The sequence below is a fragment of the Mus caroli genome, unplaced genomic scaffold (assembly GCF_978045245.1).
Source record: "Mus caroli unplaced genomic scaffold, Mus_caroli_1 scaffold_8, whole genome shotgun sequence".
NCBI lineage: Eukaryota > Metazoa > Chordata > Mammalia > Rodentia > Muridae > Mus > Mus caroli.
The window spans coordinates 131166546-131185389 of record NW_028227263.1 but is presented as its reverse complement, the minus strand read 5'-3'; the positions used below and the strand labels follow the sequence as shown (position 1 = coordinate 131185389).

General features: G+C 38.4%; 1 protein-coding gene across 5 annotated transcripts in view; it reads right to left on the bottom strand.

Moving 5' to 3' along the window:
• LOC147003552 (sulfotransferase 2A2-like) overlaps positions 1-18844 on the bottom strand; it is a 53557-nt gene that overhangs the window by 5782 nt on the left and 28931 nt on the right. Inside the window, exons 5-7 of one of the 5 annotated variants that reach the window (XM_085842202.1) lie at positions 12299-12476; positions 9355-9477; positions 3236-3548 (exon numbers count right to left, since the gene is read on the bottom strand). In XM_085842202.1, the coding sequence (XP_085698328.1) occupies positions 3481-3548; positions 9355-9477; positions 12299-12476 (369 nt within the window). In that variant the 3' untranslated portion in view covers positions 3236-3480. Of the gene's footprint in view, positions 1-327; positions 545-3235; positions 3549-9112; positions 9478-12298; positions 12477-18844 lie in introns of those variants that run through there. The other 4 variants (XM_085842203.1, XM_085842204.1, XM_085842201.1 and 1 more) reach the window with 4 other exon arrangements.

Here is an 18844-nt window from a genome sequence, read left to right as displayed (position 1 = left end):
AATTTGCTGATAATACACAAGACAATAATAATAGTAGCAAATATATGATGACTCAAGATTCCATGGTTCTAGGCTGAAGAGATGACTCTCAAAGATGGAGATATATTAGGAGTACTGTATGGCTTAGGTAGAGGACCTGAGAAGAGTTCCTAGGACCCAAAGAAGGAAGTTTACAGCTACATGCAACTGCAGGTCCCTTGGAACCAAGGCACTCTTCTGGCCTCTGAAGGTACTACAAACATGAAGGTATACACACCACCACCACTACCACTACTGTTGCTACTACTAGTATTAGTAAGACAAGCTTTTAAAAAATCGCCCTCACAATTCCACAACAGGATTTATTCTATGATCATATCCAGGTATTCAAGATATAAACCAACAGGAACATAAACATCAGTGTTCATATAATATTCAAAAGTTTTGAAAACTTATTCCCATGGGAACATCCCTGGGGGGAATCCGGCCATTTTCTCCTGGTAAACTTTATCGAAGGCTTCAGCTTGGGCTACTGTGAAGTGATTCTTCCAGTCCCCAGTTGTGCCTGTAAAATGTGAAGGAGACACATAGGTGGAATAATAATGGTTGTAACACTGCACTAGCTCTTCCCATCATATGCTTTTACCTTCTGTTTGATAATGATCACCCAGTTACTATGCTACATCCACTCCAGTAGTGACTCACATTACAGGTTTAGAAATCTGTAAACAATCCTGAGGCACAGTTTCAATGAAAGAGCCTCCTGGAACCTTGGCATTCCCATAACTAGAATGCCCCAGATTTGTTTCTGCAATATTGTGGAGGGTCTTGTATGTTTTCTTATGGTGTTTTACTGGAAAAGATTTAGAAGTCTCAGAGCTAGCTTAGCAAAGTATACATAGAATCTTCATTACAGCCAGGTATAGCAGGTTACACTGCATATTAGAAGCAAGTTGATGAATCCCCTACAGATACTTAAAAGACCATCCAAGTTACACTCATATGCAAGCATTTACCAAGGTCTAGGAAATAGGAGGGTTGTGATATTGCATTTTTCATGAGAAGGTTTGCTAGAGCAGAACCCCCTGGTGATAGCTTTCACAAGGCTCACTGGAGTAGCACAAATTGTGACTAGGGTATGAAATCCTTACCTGTCATTAGCTGACTCTAGGCAGGGCTGTTTTATCTTTACTGTAAATATTACCTGGTTCCTGTAAGTCTTTTGAAGTCATTTCTCTGTTTTGTGTCAGATACTTCAATGTACTTTGCCTGCTGTGACACCCTACTCCTTTGTTTTCTGTATTATATAAGACTGGTGTTCCATTAGTGACAATACATTCAGATTCAGCACACTCTTTTCTGTCTGTGTCTGTCTGTAAATTCTCTTAGACTCCATGCCCACCTGCTGAAACCTTCATTCCCATGGATTGAGGGAGGCTGACTGAGCATGGTCCCTGGCATTAATAAATAAAACTACCATTTTCTCTAGAAAATGTCTTCAGTCCTGAAATCATATATACAAACTTCTAACTCTGTTTAAATTATGTCCTACATTTCCTCTCCCAACCTATATGCTAGACAATCTAACAGCAGCAACACTGGGTTGATCATTGTATATGTACACAGATTATTCCTGCTTCCCATCAAACCTGTTTCTATCATGCTATCCTACTCAGAAGTGTTTATCATCTCAATGATTCAATCAGACTTCAACCGTTCTGTCTACATCTTAGTATTTACTTATAGAAGTAAATAATTTTAAAGCAACTTTTAACCAATATCTTAAAGTAGTTTCTACTTGTGTGTGTGTGGGTTTACGAATGCTGCAGATACACACAGTTATGAGCAGCCTTTCAGCTGTCTTGATTTTCTCACCAGATACAATAGACACAGACCCTTCCAGCTGAGGGCATTGCAGGACTTTGTTTCACTCATCCATGGTGTTTGGTGATGCATGAAGATCTGTATAATTTCAGCTCCTGCTCTGTGTAGCACTGTTTTCTCACCATATAATGTTTTTCACCACTCCATTCCAGAATGTCTTTAGTTTGAGTTTTAGAGATTAATCAACTGCTCACGCTGTGTTGTATCTTCCTTCACCCTAGAAGGCTGTATTTCATATATTTACATCTTGCTCTTTGTCTCCTTATTAATGACACTGTAACCTTCTCTTCCCATCTTTCCTCCATTTACAACACAGCAGGCTCCATCCTTGCTCTATTTTCTAGCTGTGACACTGTAATGTGTACTATGCATTTATGCTTTGAATATACACACAGAACATGTATCTAATATATTTGAATAGAAAATGTTTCTGAAATTACTAAATGGTTCATTTTAAAAAGAGTGCCAGACATATTGGACATACTCAGTGTGGGATTTTTAAATAAATTCGTGAATACCTGAGAATGGTATAGGCAGTGCTCCTATTTTGCTGATGAGGAAAATTTAGTCTTTGAGATATTACCAGTATGACAGTGATAGATGTGTATTTGAATCCAAAAACAATGACAATAGAAGCCATTCTATTCTTTATCACATTACTTTCTTTCTGTATCATCACATAAGTTAATTTTAATTCCCCAGAGAGCTATATTAAAGAAAATATAAAGAATTCATAAAAATGTAAATCCCTGATACAGCATATTAAAATAACATACTATAATTTATATGAATATAAAAGTGTCATCTAATGAGATGGGTAGCTATTAATATTCATTGTGCTCTCAGGTTCTTTCTTTTCTTTATTCGAACATGTTTTCTTATGGTTGTTGACAGCATGCCTGAATCCTGATAAGCCAAACCAGATGTTGCTAGACTACAAGCATCTCAACAAATTCAATATGGATTCCCAATGGAATAAATCAGTCCATCTGAGAAACCACATCTTTGGAGGAACACACATGGAGTTGTAAGTTCACCTATGTGCAAATTCTTTGCACCTTATTGATTCACTTTTATTTTCATTCCTTGTTTCTAAAAATCTCTCCAATCTTTTGTAAGTCAGATGGCAGGATAACCCTAGCATGTGGTGTCTTAACTCTTTTTTTTTTAACTTTGGAAATTTTGTATTTATCATTTTTAATTTTATTGCTTGAAAATTCCATACACGTGTATAATTGATTTAATCAAATCCACCCCCCCACTCTCTCCCCGCCAGTTACTTTTATTTTCCCCACATCACTTTCCCCTATTTCCTGTATTCTTTTAAAAGCCACCAAGGGTCGGCTTGACGCTGATAGTATGCACATAGTTCCATTGCGTTCACTGGAGCATGAGCAACTTATTAGGGATCACATCCCTGAAGCAAACTGATGTCTGCCCCACTTCCAGGACATCAGTGTCCAATAGCTTTTCAGATAGGGGTGGGACTTCAGAAGGCCCATACCTATCCGAGTTGGGTGTTTAGTTGGCTTATTCATGTCTTGCATCTATAGTTCATGGCTACAGCACCCTTGTCGAGTCTTATAAACATCATTTTGCTCGAGTGCTCCCTGATTTCTATCTATCTTCCCACTCTTGAGATGATTCTTGTTCCTTGAAGAGATTGAGAGTGACATGGATGAGCCCTGTAAGATAGAAAGCTCTTGGTATCTTTCAATATCGTAAAAGTGAATTTCAAATGCATTTGGCACGTTGTGAGGGAAATCAGTATAATAGACTATGTTGCTCATGTTATAGTTGTGAATTGTTTGATTTTCCTTTAAAAAATATTTTATGTAGCCCCATGGTGATGCAAAGTTTAACTTCAATTAAAGTGAACTATTTTTATTTTTTAATTTATTTTTAATTAGATATTTCCTTCATTTACAGTTCCAGTGCTATCCCAAAAGTCCCCCATACCCTCCCACCCCACTCCACTACCCACCCAAATTCTTGGCCCTGGCATTTCCCTATACTGAGGCATATAAAGCTTGCAAGATAAATGGGCCTCTCTTTCCAATGATGGCTGACTAAACCATCTTCTGATACATACGCAGCTAGAGCCACGATCTCTGGGGGGTACTGATTAGTTTATATTGTTGTTCTGCCTATAGGGTTGCAGATCCTTTAAGCTCCTTGGGTAATTTCTCTAGCTTCTCCATTGGGGGACCTGTGATCCATCCAATAGCTAACTGTGAGTATCCACTTCTGTGTTTGCTAGGCCCCATCATAATTTCACAAGAGACAGCTATATCAGGGTCCTTTCAGCAAAATCTTGCTAGGGTATTCAATGGTGTCAGCGTTTGGAGGCTGATTATGAGATGGATCCCTGGGTATGGCAGTCTCTAGATGGTCCATCCTTTTGCTTCAGCTCAAAACTTTGTCTCTGTAACTCCTTCAATGGGTGTTTTGTTCCCAATTGTAAGAAGGGGCACAGTATCCACACTTTGGTCTTCGTTCTTCAGTTTCATGAGGTTGGAAATTATATATTGTATCTTGAATATTCTAAATTTCTGGGCTAATATCCACTTATCAGTGAGTATATATCATGTGAGTTCTTTTGTGATTGGGTTACTTCACTCAGGATGATGCCCTCCAGGTCCATCCATTTGCCTAGGAAATTCATAAATTCATTCTTTTTAATAGCTGAGGAGTACTCCATTGTGCAAATGTACCACATTTTCTGTATCCATTCCTCTGTTGAGGGGCATCTGGGTCCTTTCCAACTTCTGGCTATTATAAATAAGGCTGCTATAAACAGTGGAGCATGTGTCCTTCTTACCGGTTGGAACATCTTCTGGATATATGCCCAGGAGAGGTATTGCTGGATCCTCCGATAGTACTATGTCCATATTTCTGAGGAACCACGAGACTGATTTCCAGAGTGGTTGTACAAGCTTGCAATCCCACCAACAATGGGGGAGTGTTCCTCTTTCTCCACATCCTCTCCAGCATCTGCTGTCACCTGAATTTTTAATCTTAGCCATTTGACTGGTGTGAGGTGGAATCTCAGGGTTGTTTTGATTTGAATTTCCATGATAATTAAGGATACTGAACATTTTTTCAGGTGATTCTCAGCCATTCGGTATTCCCTAGGTGAGAATTCTTTTTTAGCACTGCACCCCATTTAATGGGGTTATTTGATTGTCTGGAGTCCACCTTCTTGAGTTCTTTATATATATGGGATTATATATATATATATATATATATATATATATATATATATATATATATATATATATATATATATGTAAAAATCCTTTCCCAATCTGTTGGTGACCTTTTTGTCTTATTGAGAGTGTCTTTTGCCTTTCAGAAGCCTTGCAATTTTATGAGGTCCCATTTGTCGATTCTCAATCTTAAAGCACAAGCCATTGCTATTCTATTCAGGAATTTTTCCCCTATGCCCATATCTTCGAGGCTTTTCCCCACTTTCTCCTCTATAGGTTTCACTGTCTCTGGTTTTATGTGGAGTTCCTTGATCCACTTAGATTTGACCTTAGTACAAGAAAATAGGAATGGATCAATTCACATTCTTTTACGTGATAACCACCAGTGGTACCAGCACCATTTGTTGAAAATGCTTTCTTTTTTCCACTGGATGGTTTTAGCTCCCTTGTCAACGATCAAGTGACCATAGGAGTGTGGGTTCATATCTGGGTCTTCAATTCTGTTCCATTGATCTACTTGTCTGTCATTATACCAGTACCATGCAGTTTTTATCACAATTGCTCTGTAGTACAGCTTTAGGTCAGGCAAATTTAGGTAATTCCAACAGAGGTTCTTTTATCCTAGAGAAGAGCTTTTGCTATCCTAGGTTTTTTGTTTTTCTAGATGAATTTTCACTTTGCCCTTTCTAATTCGTTGAAGAATTGAGTTGGAAGTTTGATGGGGATGGCATTGGATCTGTAGATTGCTTTTGGCAAGATAGCTATTTTTAATATATTGATCCTGCCAGTTCATGAGCATGGGAGATTTTTCCATCTTCTGAGATCTTCTTTAATTTCTTTCTTCAGAGACTTGAAATTCTTATCATACAGATCTTTCACTTCCTTAGTTAGAGTCACGCAAGGTATTTTACAATATTTGTGACTATTGAGAATGGTGTTGTTTCCCTAATTAATTTCTCAGTCTTTTTATCCTTTGTGTAGAGAAAGACCATTGAATTGTTTGAGTCAATTTTATATCCAGCTACATCCCAGAAGCTGTTTATCAGATTTAGTAGTTATCTGGTGGAATTTTTAGGGTCAGTTATATATACTATCATAACATCTGCAAAAAGTGATATTTTGACTTCTTCCTTTCCAATTTATATTCCCTTGATCTCCTTTTAATGTCAAATTGCTGTGGCTAGGACTTCAAGTACAATGCTTTTGTTGGTTGGGAGATTATAAATAACTGCTTCTATTTCATTAGGGGATATAGGACTGTTTTGACTGAACCTGATTTAACTTTGGTACCTGGTATCTGTCTAGAAATTTGCCCATCTCATCCAGGTTCTCAAGTTTTCTTGATTATAGCCTTTTGTAGAAGGATCTGCTGATGTTCTGGATTTCTTCAGGATATGTTGTTTTGTCTCTCTTTTCATATCTGATTTTCTTAATGAGGATGCTGTCCCTGTGCCCTCTAGTGAGTCTGGCTAAGGGTTTATCTATCTTGTTGATTTTCTCAAAGAAATATCTTCTTGTTTGGTTGATTGTTTGAATAGTTCTTCTTGTTTCCACTTGGTTGATTTTCCCCCTGAGTTTGATTATTTCCTGCTGTCTATTCCTCTTGGGTGAATTTGCTTCCTTTTGTTCTAGAGCTTTTAGGTGTGTTGTCAAGCTGCTACCGTGTGCTCTCTCTAGTTTCTTTTTGGAGTCACTCAGTGCTATGAATTTTCCTCTTAGAAATGCTTTCATTGTGTCCCATAAGTTTGGGTATGTTGTGGCTTTATTTTCCTTAAACTCTAAAAAGTCTTTAATTTCTTTCTTTGTTCCTTCCTTGACCAAGGTATCATTGAGAAGGGTGTTGTTCAGTTTCCACGTGAATGTTGGCTTTTTATTCTTTATATTGTTATTGAAGATCAGCCTTCGTCCATGGTGATCTGATAGGATGCACGGGACAATTTCAATATTTTTGTATCTGTTGAGGCCTGTTTTGTGACCAATAATATGGTCAATTTTGGAGAAGGTACCATGAGGTGCTGAGAAGTTTTAGTTTTAGGATAAAATATTCTGTAGATTTCTGTTAGATCCATTTGTTTCATAACTTCTGTTACTTTCACTGTGTCCCTGTTTAGTTTCTGTTTCCATGATCTGTCCATTGTTGAAAGTGGTGTGTTGAAGTATCCCTCTATTATTGTTGAGGTGCAATGTGTGCTTTGAGTTTTATTAACGTTTCTTTAATGAATGTGGCTGCCTTTTCATTTGGAGTACAGATATTCAGAATTGAGAGATCCTCTTGGAGGATTTTACCTTTGATGAGAATGAAGTGTCCCTCTTTGTCTTTTTGGATAAATTTGGGTTGGAAGTTTGCGAGATAAGGAAGGAACTAAGTCAAAAGTCTCTGTTCAAGGTTCAATTTTTACTATTTTGGCACTCAGTTATAAAGGAAGGGGGAGGGTCCCAATTTCCGCCAAATAATCTTGGGGTCTAGTAGTAGGGTGATCACGTGATGGCTTCAGAACGGCAAAGCAGCAGGTTCCAGCAGTGAGCATGGCAAAATGATTGAGCAGGAAGCTCCATCCAGGTGTAAACAGTAGAACCATTAAGGCTGTGGGAGGGGAGGCTACAGAAGTTGATCTTATTCAATATTAGAATGGCTACTCCAGCTTCTTTCTTCGGACCATTTGCTTGCAAAATTGTTTTCAAGCCTTTCATTCTGAGGTAGTGTCTGTCTTTTTACCTAAGATGGCTTTCCTGTAAGCAGCAAAATGTTGGGTCCTGTTTGTGTACCTAGTCTGTTAGTCTATGTCTTTTTATTGGGGAATTGAGTCCAATGCTATTAAGAGATATTAGGGAAAAGTAATTGTTGCTTCCTATAATTTTTGTTGTTAGAGATGGCATTCTGCTCTTGTAGCTGTCTTCTTTTAGGTTTGTTGAAGGATTACTTTCTTGCTTTTTCTAGGGCGTGGTTTCTGTCCTGGTATTTTTTTTTTTTTCTGTTATTATCCTTTGAAGAGATGGATTTGTGGAAAGATAATATGTGAATTTGGTTTTGTCATGGAATACTTTGGTTTTTCATCTATGGTAATTGAAAGTTTGGATGGGTACAGTATCCTGGGGTGGCATTTGTGTTCTCTTAGTGTCTGTATAACATCTGTCCAGGATCTTCTGGCTTTCATAATCTCTGGTGAAAAGTCTGGTGTATTTCTGATAGGCCTGCCTTTATGTGTTACTTGACCCCTTTCCCTTAGTGCTTTTAATATTCTATATTTATTTAGTGCATTGGCTGTTCTGATTATTATGTGTCGGGAGGAATTTCTTTTCTGGTCCAGTCTATTTGGAGTTTTGTAGGCTTCTTGTATGTTCATGGGCATGTCATTCTTTAGGTTTGGGAAGTTTTCTTCTATAATTTTGTTGAAGACATTTGCTGGCCCTTTAAGTTGAAAATCTTCATTCTTATCAATTCCTATTAATTTGTAGGTTTGGTCTTCTCATTGTGTCCTGGATTTCCTGGATGTTTTGAGTTAGGATCTTTTTGCATTTTGCATTTACTTTGATTGTTGTGTAGATGTTCTCTATGGATTCTTCTGCACCTGAGATTCTCTCTTCTATCTCTTGTATTTTGTTGCTGATGATTGCATCTATGGTTCCAGAGTTCTTTCCTAGGGTTTCTATCTCCAGCGTTGCCTCACTTTGGGTTTTCTTTATTGTGTCTACTTCCCTTTTTAGGTCTAGTATTGTTTTGTTCAGTTCCGTCACCTGTTTGGATGTGTTTTCCTGTTTTACTATAAGGACATGTAACTCTTTGTAGTGTTCTCGTGCATTTCTTTAAGTGAGTTATTAAAGTCCTTCTTGATGTCCTCTACCATCATCATGAGATATGCTTTTAAATCTGGGTCTAGCTTTTCGGGTGTGTTGGGCTGCCCAGGACTGGGGGAGGAGGGAGTGCTACATTCTGATGATGGTGATTGGTCTTGGTTTCTGTTAGTAAGATTCTTACACTTGCCTTTCACCATCTGACAATCTCTGGAATTAGTTGTTATAGTTCTCTCTGGTTAGAGCTTGTTCATCCCGTGATTCTGTTAGCCTCTATCAGCAGACCTGGGAGACTAGCTCTCTCCTCTGAGTTTCAGTGGTCAGAGCACTCTCTGCATGCAAGCTCTCCTCTTACAGGGAAGGTGCACAGATACCTGGTGTTTGGGACTCCCTCCTGGCAGAAGATGAAGGCCCAAAACAGGACCTGTCCCAGAAGCTGTGTTGCTTCTGCCTGTCACAGAAGCTGTTAGCTTCTGTAGTCCACACTCACCTGCACAGACTAGTCTCAGAGGGATCCAGGAACCAAGATGGATCCCCCAGGAGCTCCGGCAAAGCCCTCCCAGGCAGAGCAGACACCTCTCCTCTGGCAGTGGAGGTCCCAGATGTCTGGAGCCTGAAACGGGGTCTGTCTCAGAAGCTGTCCTCTAGGGACCTTGGGGGTGTCCGCTGACTCTGAGCCCTGGTGACCAAGTGCTAGAGCTGACTGGAAGGGACTTGTGACCCTGGTCAGGCCGACTTTCCTACTTCCCTAATGCTGTCTCAGGTCCTGAGCAATTGCATAGGAGTAGAAGTTGTGTGCCACTCATTGGTGGTCTTAAGATCGGGTGGAGAGTCCTGTAGGGGACCTTGGGGGTGTCCGCGGAATCCGCGCCAAAGGTGACCTGGTGCTGGCTCCTACTGGAAGGGACTTGTTCTGGCTTAACTCTTGTTGAAAAAGAACTTCTTCATAATTCTAAAGGCTGCAGATTTCACATCAAAGTATTGTATAAATCTTTGTAGGATTTTCTTTTTGGCTTGAAGATGACTGGTTTCTTCCATTGTCTTTGGGTCATTTTCTCTTTTTGACTCTGAATAATGCCTTCTTAAGGTCCATTAAACATGTACTGTGAAGTAATCAGGGCTGGGAATTTTGAGGTTTGCCAGAATATATTTCCTATACATGTCTTTATTGTGGCATTGCCTTTACAAAGTCTTGTCAACCAAACAGTGGCTGAATATCTCTCTAGTGTGCATTTCCTACAGAGTCTAAATATTGAACTACAATGACTAAAATTGCACGTGGAAAATCATCACTTGGAGATTAAAAACAGATACATCTCAATAACTTGAATGATTGAGTCTCTGGGTTAAATCTTACAAAGTAGCTCTACAGAGGCAATAAAAGATAATTTCTTGTGTCTTGAGATAAGAACAATTAAAGGATATGGGAAAATACATCTAGTGAATTCCTCCTGGCTCAGGCAAGTCTAACACTTAATACAGCTTTTTAATGCTTTATGATTTAGGGAATTAGGTTATCTAATGGTAAATAATGAACTTTGTTTATCATTATCTTTGATTTGCTCATATTTTGATGATTCAAAAATGGCACCAATCTGATAGAGGAATTTAGAGGATAAATATTATCTTTATATACATTTTCCTTTCAATGGTATTTCCAGACATATCCATTTCATCATTCTCTATAATGAATTAGTGAAGCAAGTGGGTAATGTATTTTGTGTCCCCCATCAGTGACCTGGTTACCAGAGTTAGGTGGGTTACTGGCTATTGGTGTCACACTAGTATAAGAAAAATAATCCCCCCAAAAAAGCTGTCTTCAAATGAAAAAAACGCTCCATAAAATCACTAGGATAATTAAATTTCAAAAGACTAATGAAGTCTTATCAAGTATTTTGGCAGAACTATATTATAACTAGTGTATGTATTTATATATGTATTCTTGCTATCATCTGTGCTGCATGACAAATAGTATTTGTATTTGGAAGATATTAAATCCAAGTGTGGTCTCATCCTAAAAGAATCTTCCTGGAAAAGCTGAAACAACAGTTGTCTTCATGGAATTTTGTCTTAAATTCTATTACATCTGCTCTGATTTGTCTATGCTAATGATTTTGCTTGTCAGGTTCCTTATTCTTTTGCTAATAACAGAGCTAATTCATTCTTTTAGGTATGTAATAACAGACTTTTATTTTCTTGCACTGTGTTAACTCTGCTAAATTCTCATTCATTATAGGAAATCTAGGAACAGACCACTTTGCTTAGGTGAGACTTTCATTTCTAGTGCAGAGAAATATGTCTCCACAGAATCTGGAGTGCACGAGTCTGAGGGCAGCTGGCAAGAACAGTTTATTCTTCTACATGCCTTGATCTTTAGTGTATAGATTTCCATTTTCTTTAGCTAGTGCTGACATATCTTTATGTTTACATCTCAGTCACAATTTCCTATTATTTGGATAATAAGACTACTGGATTAAATACAATCTGGTAACTACTTTGATTTCCTTTTTTCTACCAAAACTCCTGATATCCTTATATTGTAAGTTTCCAAATCTCACACTCCAAATCAGTCAATTGAAGGTAAAGACTGAAACATTTTAATTATGGATAATGAAAATTAAACTCATAACTTTTTACTTCATTAATTTATACCCATGTTTTTATTCATTGCTAAATATCTGATGACTGGCACCTTCTTTCTTCTACTCTTCACCTATCATTATATAATTAGGTCTGGGTGAGCCTCAAGGTCTGATTCATTCTGGCAAAGTCAGTCTAGAACTGTACACAAATGAAACCACACACACAAAAACTGCTCCCAGAATAGAGAGGAGTTGGCACATAATAGAGAGGATTGAAATTCCCCTCCCAGGACAGATAATTCCAAAGAAGAGAAGGTTCATGAACATAAAGTAATCTAAACATAGGATGGCAAATTACATCAGATTTTAACACTAGAAACTTTTTAAAATTCTATTGGAGTATAATCTTGCCTTACATTGGGCGGCAATCTTGACCTGTTCAAAATCTTTTCCAGCTGTTAATGTGATTTTTTGTGGTTCTATGGTTATCATATTAGATATATCTTGGTCTCCTGCATTACACTTTTTATATTATATTTTAGAGATGAGGAATAGGATACAGGGAACTTTACAATGCCTCATAGAACACTGACTACTTTCCCATTTTTTTTTCATTGAAGTTATTGGACATGACCATCTGCAATCTCAAGTTCATTTCCCAGAATAAATCAACTTTGCAGAATGTCTTAAACCCACATCTTCTCCATAAAAACCTTCCCTGTCATGTCTGTGAGAACCTATCAGTGATAAGCAGTGACTTTCAGTACATTCTCAACAACTACTTAGAGCTTCATTGGCACAACAAACCCTTCACATGTTCTGACATATTCTGAAGGTAGACAATCTCTTTACCTTTTCTCATGAGTTTCAAGCCAATAGTAACCAGATCTTCCTTAATGAGATGTAAACAAGACATCCTGTTTTCTTTCATGGCTTGGAAAGAGCTGTACTTGAGGACGAGATCCAGCTCATCTGGCCCTAATTTTTTCCCTAGGAAGTCACAGATCTTCTTTATGGTTCCCTTTGTATCCTAAAAGAGGAAGAAACTGAAATGAGGGCAATAAACAGAGAACACTGAGAGAAAGGATTCAAAAATAGGATCTATGGATGGGGATGATAAAAGCATTGTGAAAAGGGCATCATTAAATGAGAGAGCATGAAAGGAATTAGGCAATAAAAGAAATGGAACAAAGGGAGGAAGGACTCACACTTAATATTTATATATTGAGTGAGCTTGCATGGTGGCTCATCTATGGTCTCTGAAAGACAAAGGCTGGGGATTCTTTTTAGGGAGGAGAGTTTCTCATAAAATCAAGGTTAAATTTAAACTGCTTTTTGGAGCATCATGACATTGAACTTCAGACCCTCCTGTTTCTATCTCCATAGTGCTGAGATCAAGGTATGTGCTGACACAGTCACTCAGTATACTGAGGTTTTTTTATGTTTTTTCTTAAGAAAGGGCCTCACATCTCTCAATTCTGAATATCTAGCTCCAAATTCAAGGGCAGCCATATTACTTAAAGAGACTTTAGTAAAACTCAAACCATACATTGGACCTCGCACAATAATACTGGGATACTTCAACACACGACTCTCATCAATGGACAGATCGTGGAAAGAGAAACTAAACAGGGACACAGTGAAACTAACAGAAATTATGAAACAAATGGATTTATCAGATATCTACAGAACATTTTATTCTAAAACAAAAGGATATACCTTCTTCTCAGCACCTCATGATACCTTCTCCAAAAACCATATAATTGGTAACAAAACAGGCCTCAACAGATACAAAAATATTGAAATTGTCCCACGCATCTTATCAGATCACCATGGACTAAGGATGGTCTTCAATAACAACAAAAATATTAGAAAGGCAATATTCACGTGGAAACTTATTAACATTCTTCTCAATGATACATTGGTAAAGGAAGGAATAAAGAAAGAAATTAAAGACTTTTTAGAGTTTAATGAAAATAAACCCACAACATAACCAAACTTATGGGACACAATGAAAGCATTTTTAGAGGGAAACTCATAGCTCTCAGTGCCTCCAAAAAGAAACTAGAGAAAGCAAACACTAGCAGCTTGGCAACACACCTAAAAGCTCTAGAACAAAAGGAAGCAAATTTACCCAAGAGGAGTAGACAGCAGGAAATAATCAAACTCAGGGGGGAAATCAACCAAGTGGAAACAAAACCAACTATTCAAAGAATCAACCAAACATGGAGCTGATTTTTTGAGAAAATCAACAAGATAGATAATCCCTTAGCCAGACTCACTAGAGGGCACAGGGACAGATTCCTAATTAACAAAATCAGGAATGAAAAGGGAGACAAAACAACAGATCCTGAAGAAATCCAGAACACCATCAGATCCTTCTATAAAAGGCTATAATCAGCAAAACTGGAGAACCTGGATGAAATGGACAAATTTCTAGACAGATACCAGGTACCAAAGTTACATCAGGATCAGGTTAATGTTATAAACGCTCCTATATCCCCTAAAGAAATAGAAGCTGTCATTTATAATCTCCCAACCAACAAAAGCCCAGGACCAGATGGGTTTAGTGCAGAGTTCTATCAGACCTTCAAAGAAAATCTAATTCCAGTTCTTCACAAACTATTCCACAAAATAGAAGCAGAAGGTACTCTACCCAATTCATTCTATGAAGCCACAATTACTATGATACCTAAACCACAGAGAGACCCAACAAAAATAGAGAAGTTCAGATCAATTTCCCTTATGAATATCGATGCCAAAATACTCAATAAAGTTCTCAATAACTGAAGCCAAGAACACATCAAAACAATCATCCATCCTGACCAAGTAGGTTTCATTCCAGGGATGCAGGGATGGTTTAATACATGGAAATCCATCAATGTAATCCATTATATAAACAAACTCAAAGACAAAAACCACATGATCATCTCCTTAGATTCAGGTAAATCATTTGACAAAATCCAACACCCATTCATGATAAAAGTCTTGGAAAGTTCAGGAATTCAAGGCCCATACCTACACATGATAAAAGCAATCTACAGCAAACCAGTAGCCAACATCAAAGTAAATGATGAGAAACTGGAAGCAATCCCAGGAAAATCAGGGACTAGAAAAGGATGCCCACTCTCTCCCTACCTATTCAACTTAGTACTTGAAGTCCTAGTTCGAGAACAAAAGGATATCAAGGGGATACAAATTGAAAAGGAAGAAATCCAAATATCACTTTTTGCAGATGATATGATAATATATATAAGTGACCCTAAAAATTCCACCAGATAACTCCTAAACCTGATAAACAGATTCAGTAAAGTAGTTGGATATAAAATTAACTCAAACAAGTCAATGGTCTTTTTCTGTACACCAAGGATAAAATGGCTGAGAAAGAAATTAGGGAAACAACACCATTCTCAATAGTCACAAATATTATAAAATACCTTGGTGTGACTCTAACAAAGGAAGTGAAAGATCTGTATGATTAAAAACTACAAGTCTTTTTAAAAGAAATTGAAGATCTCCGAAGATGGAAAGATCTCCCATGCTCATGGATTGGCAGGATCAATATAGTAAAAATGGCTATCTTGCCAAAAGCAATCTACAGATCCAATGCCATCCCCATCAAAATTTCAACTCAGTTCTTCAACGAATTTGAAAGGGAAATGTCCAATTTCATCCGGAATAACAAAAATCCTAGGTTAGCAAAAACTCTTCTGAAGGATAAAAGAACCTCTGTTGGAATCACCATGCCTCACCTAAAGCTGTACTACAGAGCAATTGTGATAAAAACTGCATGGTACTGGTATAGCGAGAGACAAGTAGACCAATGGAATAGAATTGAAGACCCAGATATGAACCCACACTCCTATGGTCACTTGATCTTTGACAAGGGAGCTAAAACCATCCAGTGGAAATAAGACAGCATTTTCAACAAATGGTGCTGGTACTACTGGTTGTTATTATGTAGAAGAATGCGAATTGATCCATTCCTATCTTCTTGTACTAAGGTCAAATCTAAGTGGATCAAGGAACTCCACATAAAACCAGAGACAGTGAAACCTATAGAGGAGAAAGTGGGGAAAAGCCTTGAAGACATGGTCACAGGGGAAAAATTCCTGAATAGAACAGCAATAGCTCGTGCTGTAAGATGGAGTATCAACAAATGGGACCTTATAAAATTGCAAAGATTCTGTAAGGCAAAAGACACTGTCAATAAGACAAAAAGGCCACCAAGAGATTGGGAAAGGATCTTTACCTATACTAATTCAGATAGGGGACTAATATCCAACATATATGAAAAGAACTCAAGAAGGGGGACTCCAAAAAATCAAATAACCCCATTAAAAATGAGGTGCAGTGCTTAACAAAGAATTCTCACCTGAGGAATACCAAGTGGCTCAGAAGCACCTCAAAAAATATTCAGCATCGTTAATCATCAGAGAAATGCAAATCAAAACAACCCTGAGATTCCACCTCACACCAATCAAAATGGCTAAGATTAAAAATTCAGGTGACAGTAGATGCTGGCGAGGATGTGAAGAAAGAGGAACACTCCTTCATTGTTGGTGGGACAACTGGTACAACCACTCTGGAAATCAGTCTGGTGGTTCCTCAGAAAATTGGACATAGTACTACCGGAGAATCCCGCAATACGTCTCCTGGGCATATATCCAGAAGATGTTCCAACCAGTAAGTTGGACACCTGCTCCTCTATGTTCATAGCAGCCTTATTTATAATGGTCAGAAGCTAGAAAGAACCCAGATGTCCCTCAACAGAGGAATGGATACAGAAAATGTGGTACATTTACACAATGGAGTACTACTCAGCTATTAAAAAGAATGAATTTATGAAATTCCTAGGCAAATGGATGGACCTGGAGGGCATCATCCTGAGTGAGGTAACCCAACCACAAAAGAAGTCACATGATACAGTGGTCCGCCCTGCATGGGAGCGCCATCTTGGCTCCAGGACTCTGCTGAACTTAGGAACTTAGTCTGCACAGGTGAGAGTGAGCACCACAGAGGCAGACAGCTTCTGGGACAGGCGGGAGCCACAGAGCCGCTGAGGCAGCACCCTTTTGGGGCCGCAGACATCCGGCACCCTCCCAGCCGGAAGACAGTGGTCTGCCCTGCATGGGAGCCCACTGCCTCAGGAGCAGGGAGCGCCATCTTGGATCCGGGACTCTGCCGAACTTAGGAACTTAGTCTGCACAGGTGAGAGTGTTCACCACAGAAGTTGACAGCTTCTGTAACCTGCCAAAGCAACACAGCATCTGGGAAAGGTCCTGTTTTGGGCCTTCTTCTTCGGCCAGGAGGAGGTCCAAACACCAGATATCTGTACACCTTCCCTTTAAGAGGAGAGCTTGTCAGCAGAGAGTGCTCTAACCACTGAAACTCAGAGGAGAGAGCCTGTCTCCCAGGTCTCTTGATAGACGGTAATCAGAATCACCAGAAGAACAATCTCTAAACAGAGACAACTATAACAACTCCAGAGATTACCAGATGGCGAGAGGTAAACGTAAGAATCTTACTAACAGAAACCAAGACCACTCACCATCATCAGAATCCAGCACTCCCACTTCACCCAGTCCAGGACACCCCAACACACCTGAAAAGCTAGACCTGGATTTAAAAGCATATCTCATGATGCTGGTAGAGGACATCAAGAAGGACTTTAATAACTCACTTAAAGAATTACAGGAGAACATTGCTAAAGAGTTACAAGTCCTTAAAGAAAAGCAGGATAACACAATCAAACAGGTAGAAGTCCTTAAAGAAAAACAGGAAAACACATCCAAAGAGATGATGGAAATGAACAAAACCATACTAGACCTAAAAAGGGAAATAGACACAATAAAGAAAACCCAAAATTAGGCAACACTGGAGATAGAAACCCTAGGAAAGAAATCTGGAACCATAGATGCAAGCATCAGCAACAGAATACAAGAGATGGAAGAGAGAATCTCGGGTGCAGAAGATTCCATAGAGAACATTGGCACAACAATCAAGGAAAATGGAAAATGCAAAAAGATCCTAACTCAAAACATCCAGGAAATACAGGACACAATGAGAAGACCAAACCTACGGATAATAGGAGTGGATGAGAATGAAGATTTTCAACTCAAAGGACCAGCAAACATCTTCAACAAAATTATAGAAGAAAACTTCCCAAATCTAAAGAAAGAGACGCCCATGAACATACAAGAAGCCTACAGAACTCCAAATAGACTGGACCAGAAAAGAAATACCTCCTGACACATAATAATCAGAACAACAAATGCACTAAATAAAGATAGAATACTAAAAGCAGTAAGAGAAAAAGGCCAAGTAACATATAAAGGCAAGCCTATCAGAATTATACCAGATTTTTCACCAGAGACTATGAAAGCCAGATGATCCTGGACAATGTTATACAGACACTAAAAGAATTCAAATTCCAGCCCAGGCTACTATACCCAGCCAAACTCTCAATTAACATAGATGGAGAAACCAAAGTATTCCACGACAAAACCAAATTCATATATTATCTCTCCACGAATCCAGCCCTTCAAAGGATAATAACAGAAAAAAAACCAATACAAGGACGGGAACCACGCCCTAGAAACAACAAGAAGGTAATCCCTCAACAAACCTAAAAGAAGACAGCCACAAGAACAGAATGCCAACTTTAACAACAAAAATAACAGGAAACAACAATTACTTTTCCTTAATATCTCTTAATATCAATGGACTCACTCCCCGATAAAAAGACATAGACTAACAAACTGGCTACACAAACAAGACCCAACATTTTGCTGCTTACAGGAAACTCATCTTAGAGAAAAAGATAGACACTACCTCAGAATGAAAGGCTGGAAAACAATTTTCCAAGCAAATGGTATGAAGAAAAAGCTGGAGTAGCCATTCTAATATCTGATAAGATTGACTTCCAACCCAAAGTCATCAAAAAAGATAGGGAGGGGCACTTCATACTCATCAAAGGTAAAATCCTCCAAGAGGATCTCTCAATCCTGAATATCTATGCTCCAAATACAAAGGCAGCCACATTCATTAAAGAAAGTTTAGTAAATCTAAAAGTACACATTGCACCTCATACAATAATAGTGGGAGACTTCAACACACCACTTTCACCAATGGACAGATCAGGGAAACAGAAACTAAACAGGGACACAGTGAAACTAACAGAAGTTATGAATCAACTGGATCTGGCAGATATCTACAGATCATTCTATCCTAAAACAAAAGGATATACCTTCTTCTCAGCACCTCATGGTACCTTCTCCAAAATTGACCACATAATTGGTGACAAAACAGGCCTCAACAGATACAAAAATATTGAAATTGTCCCATGCATCCTATTAGATCACCATGGACGAAGGCTGATCTTCAATAACAAAATAC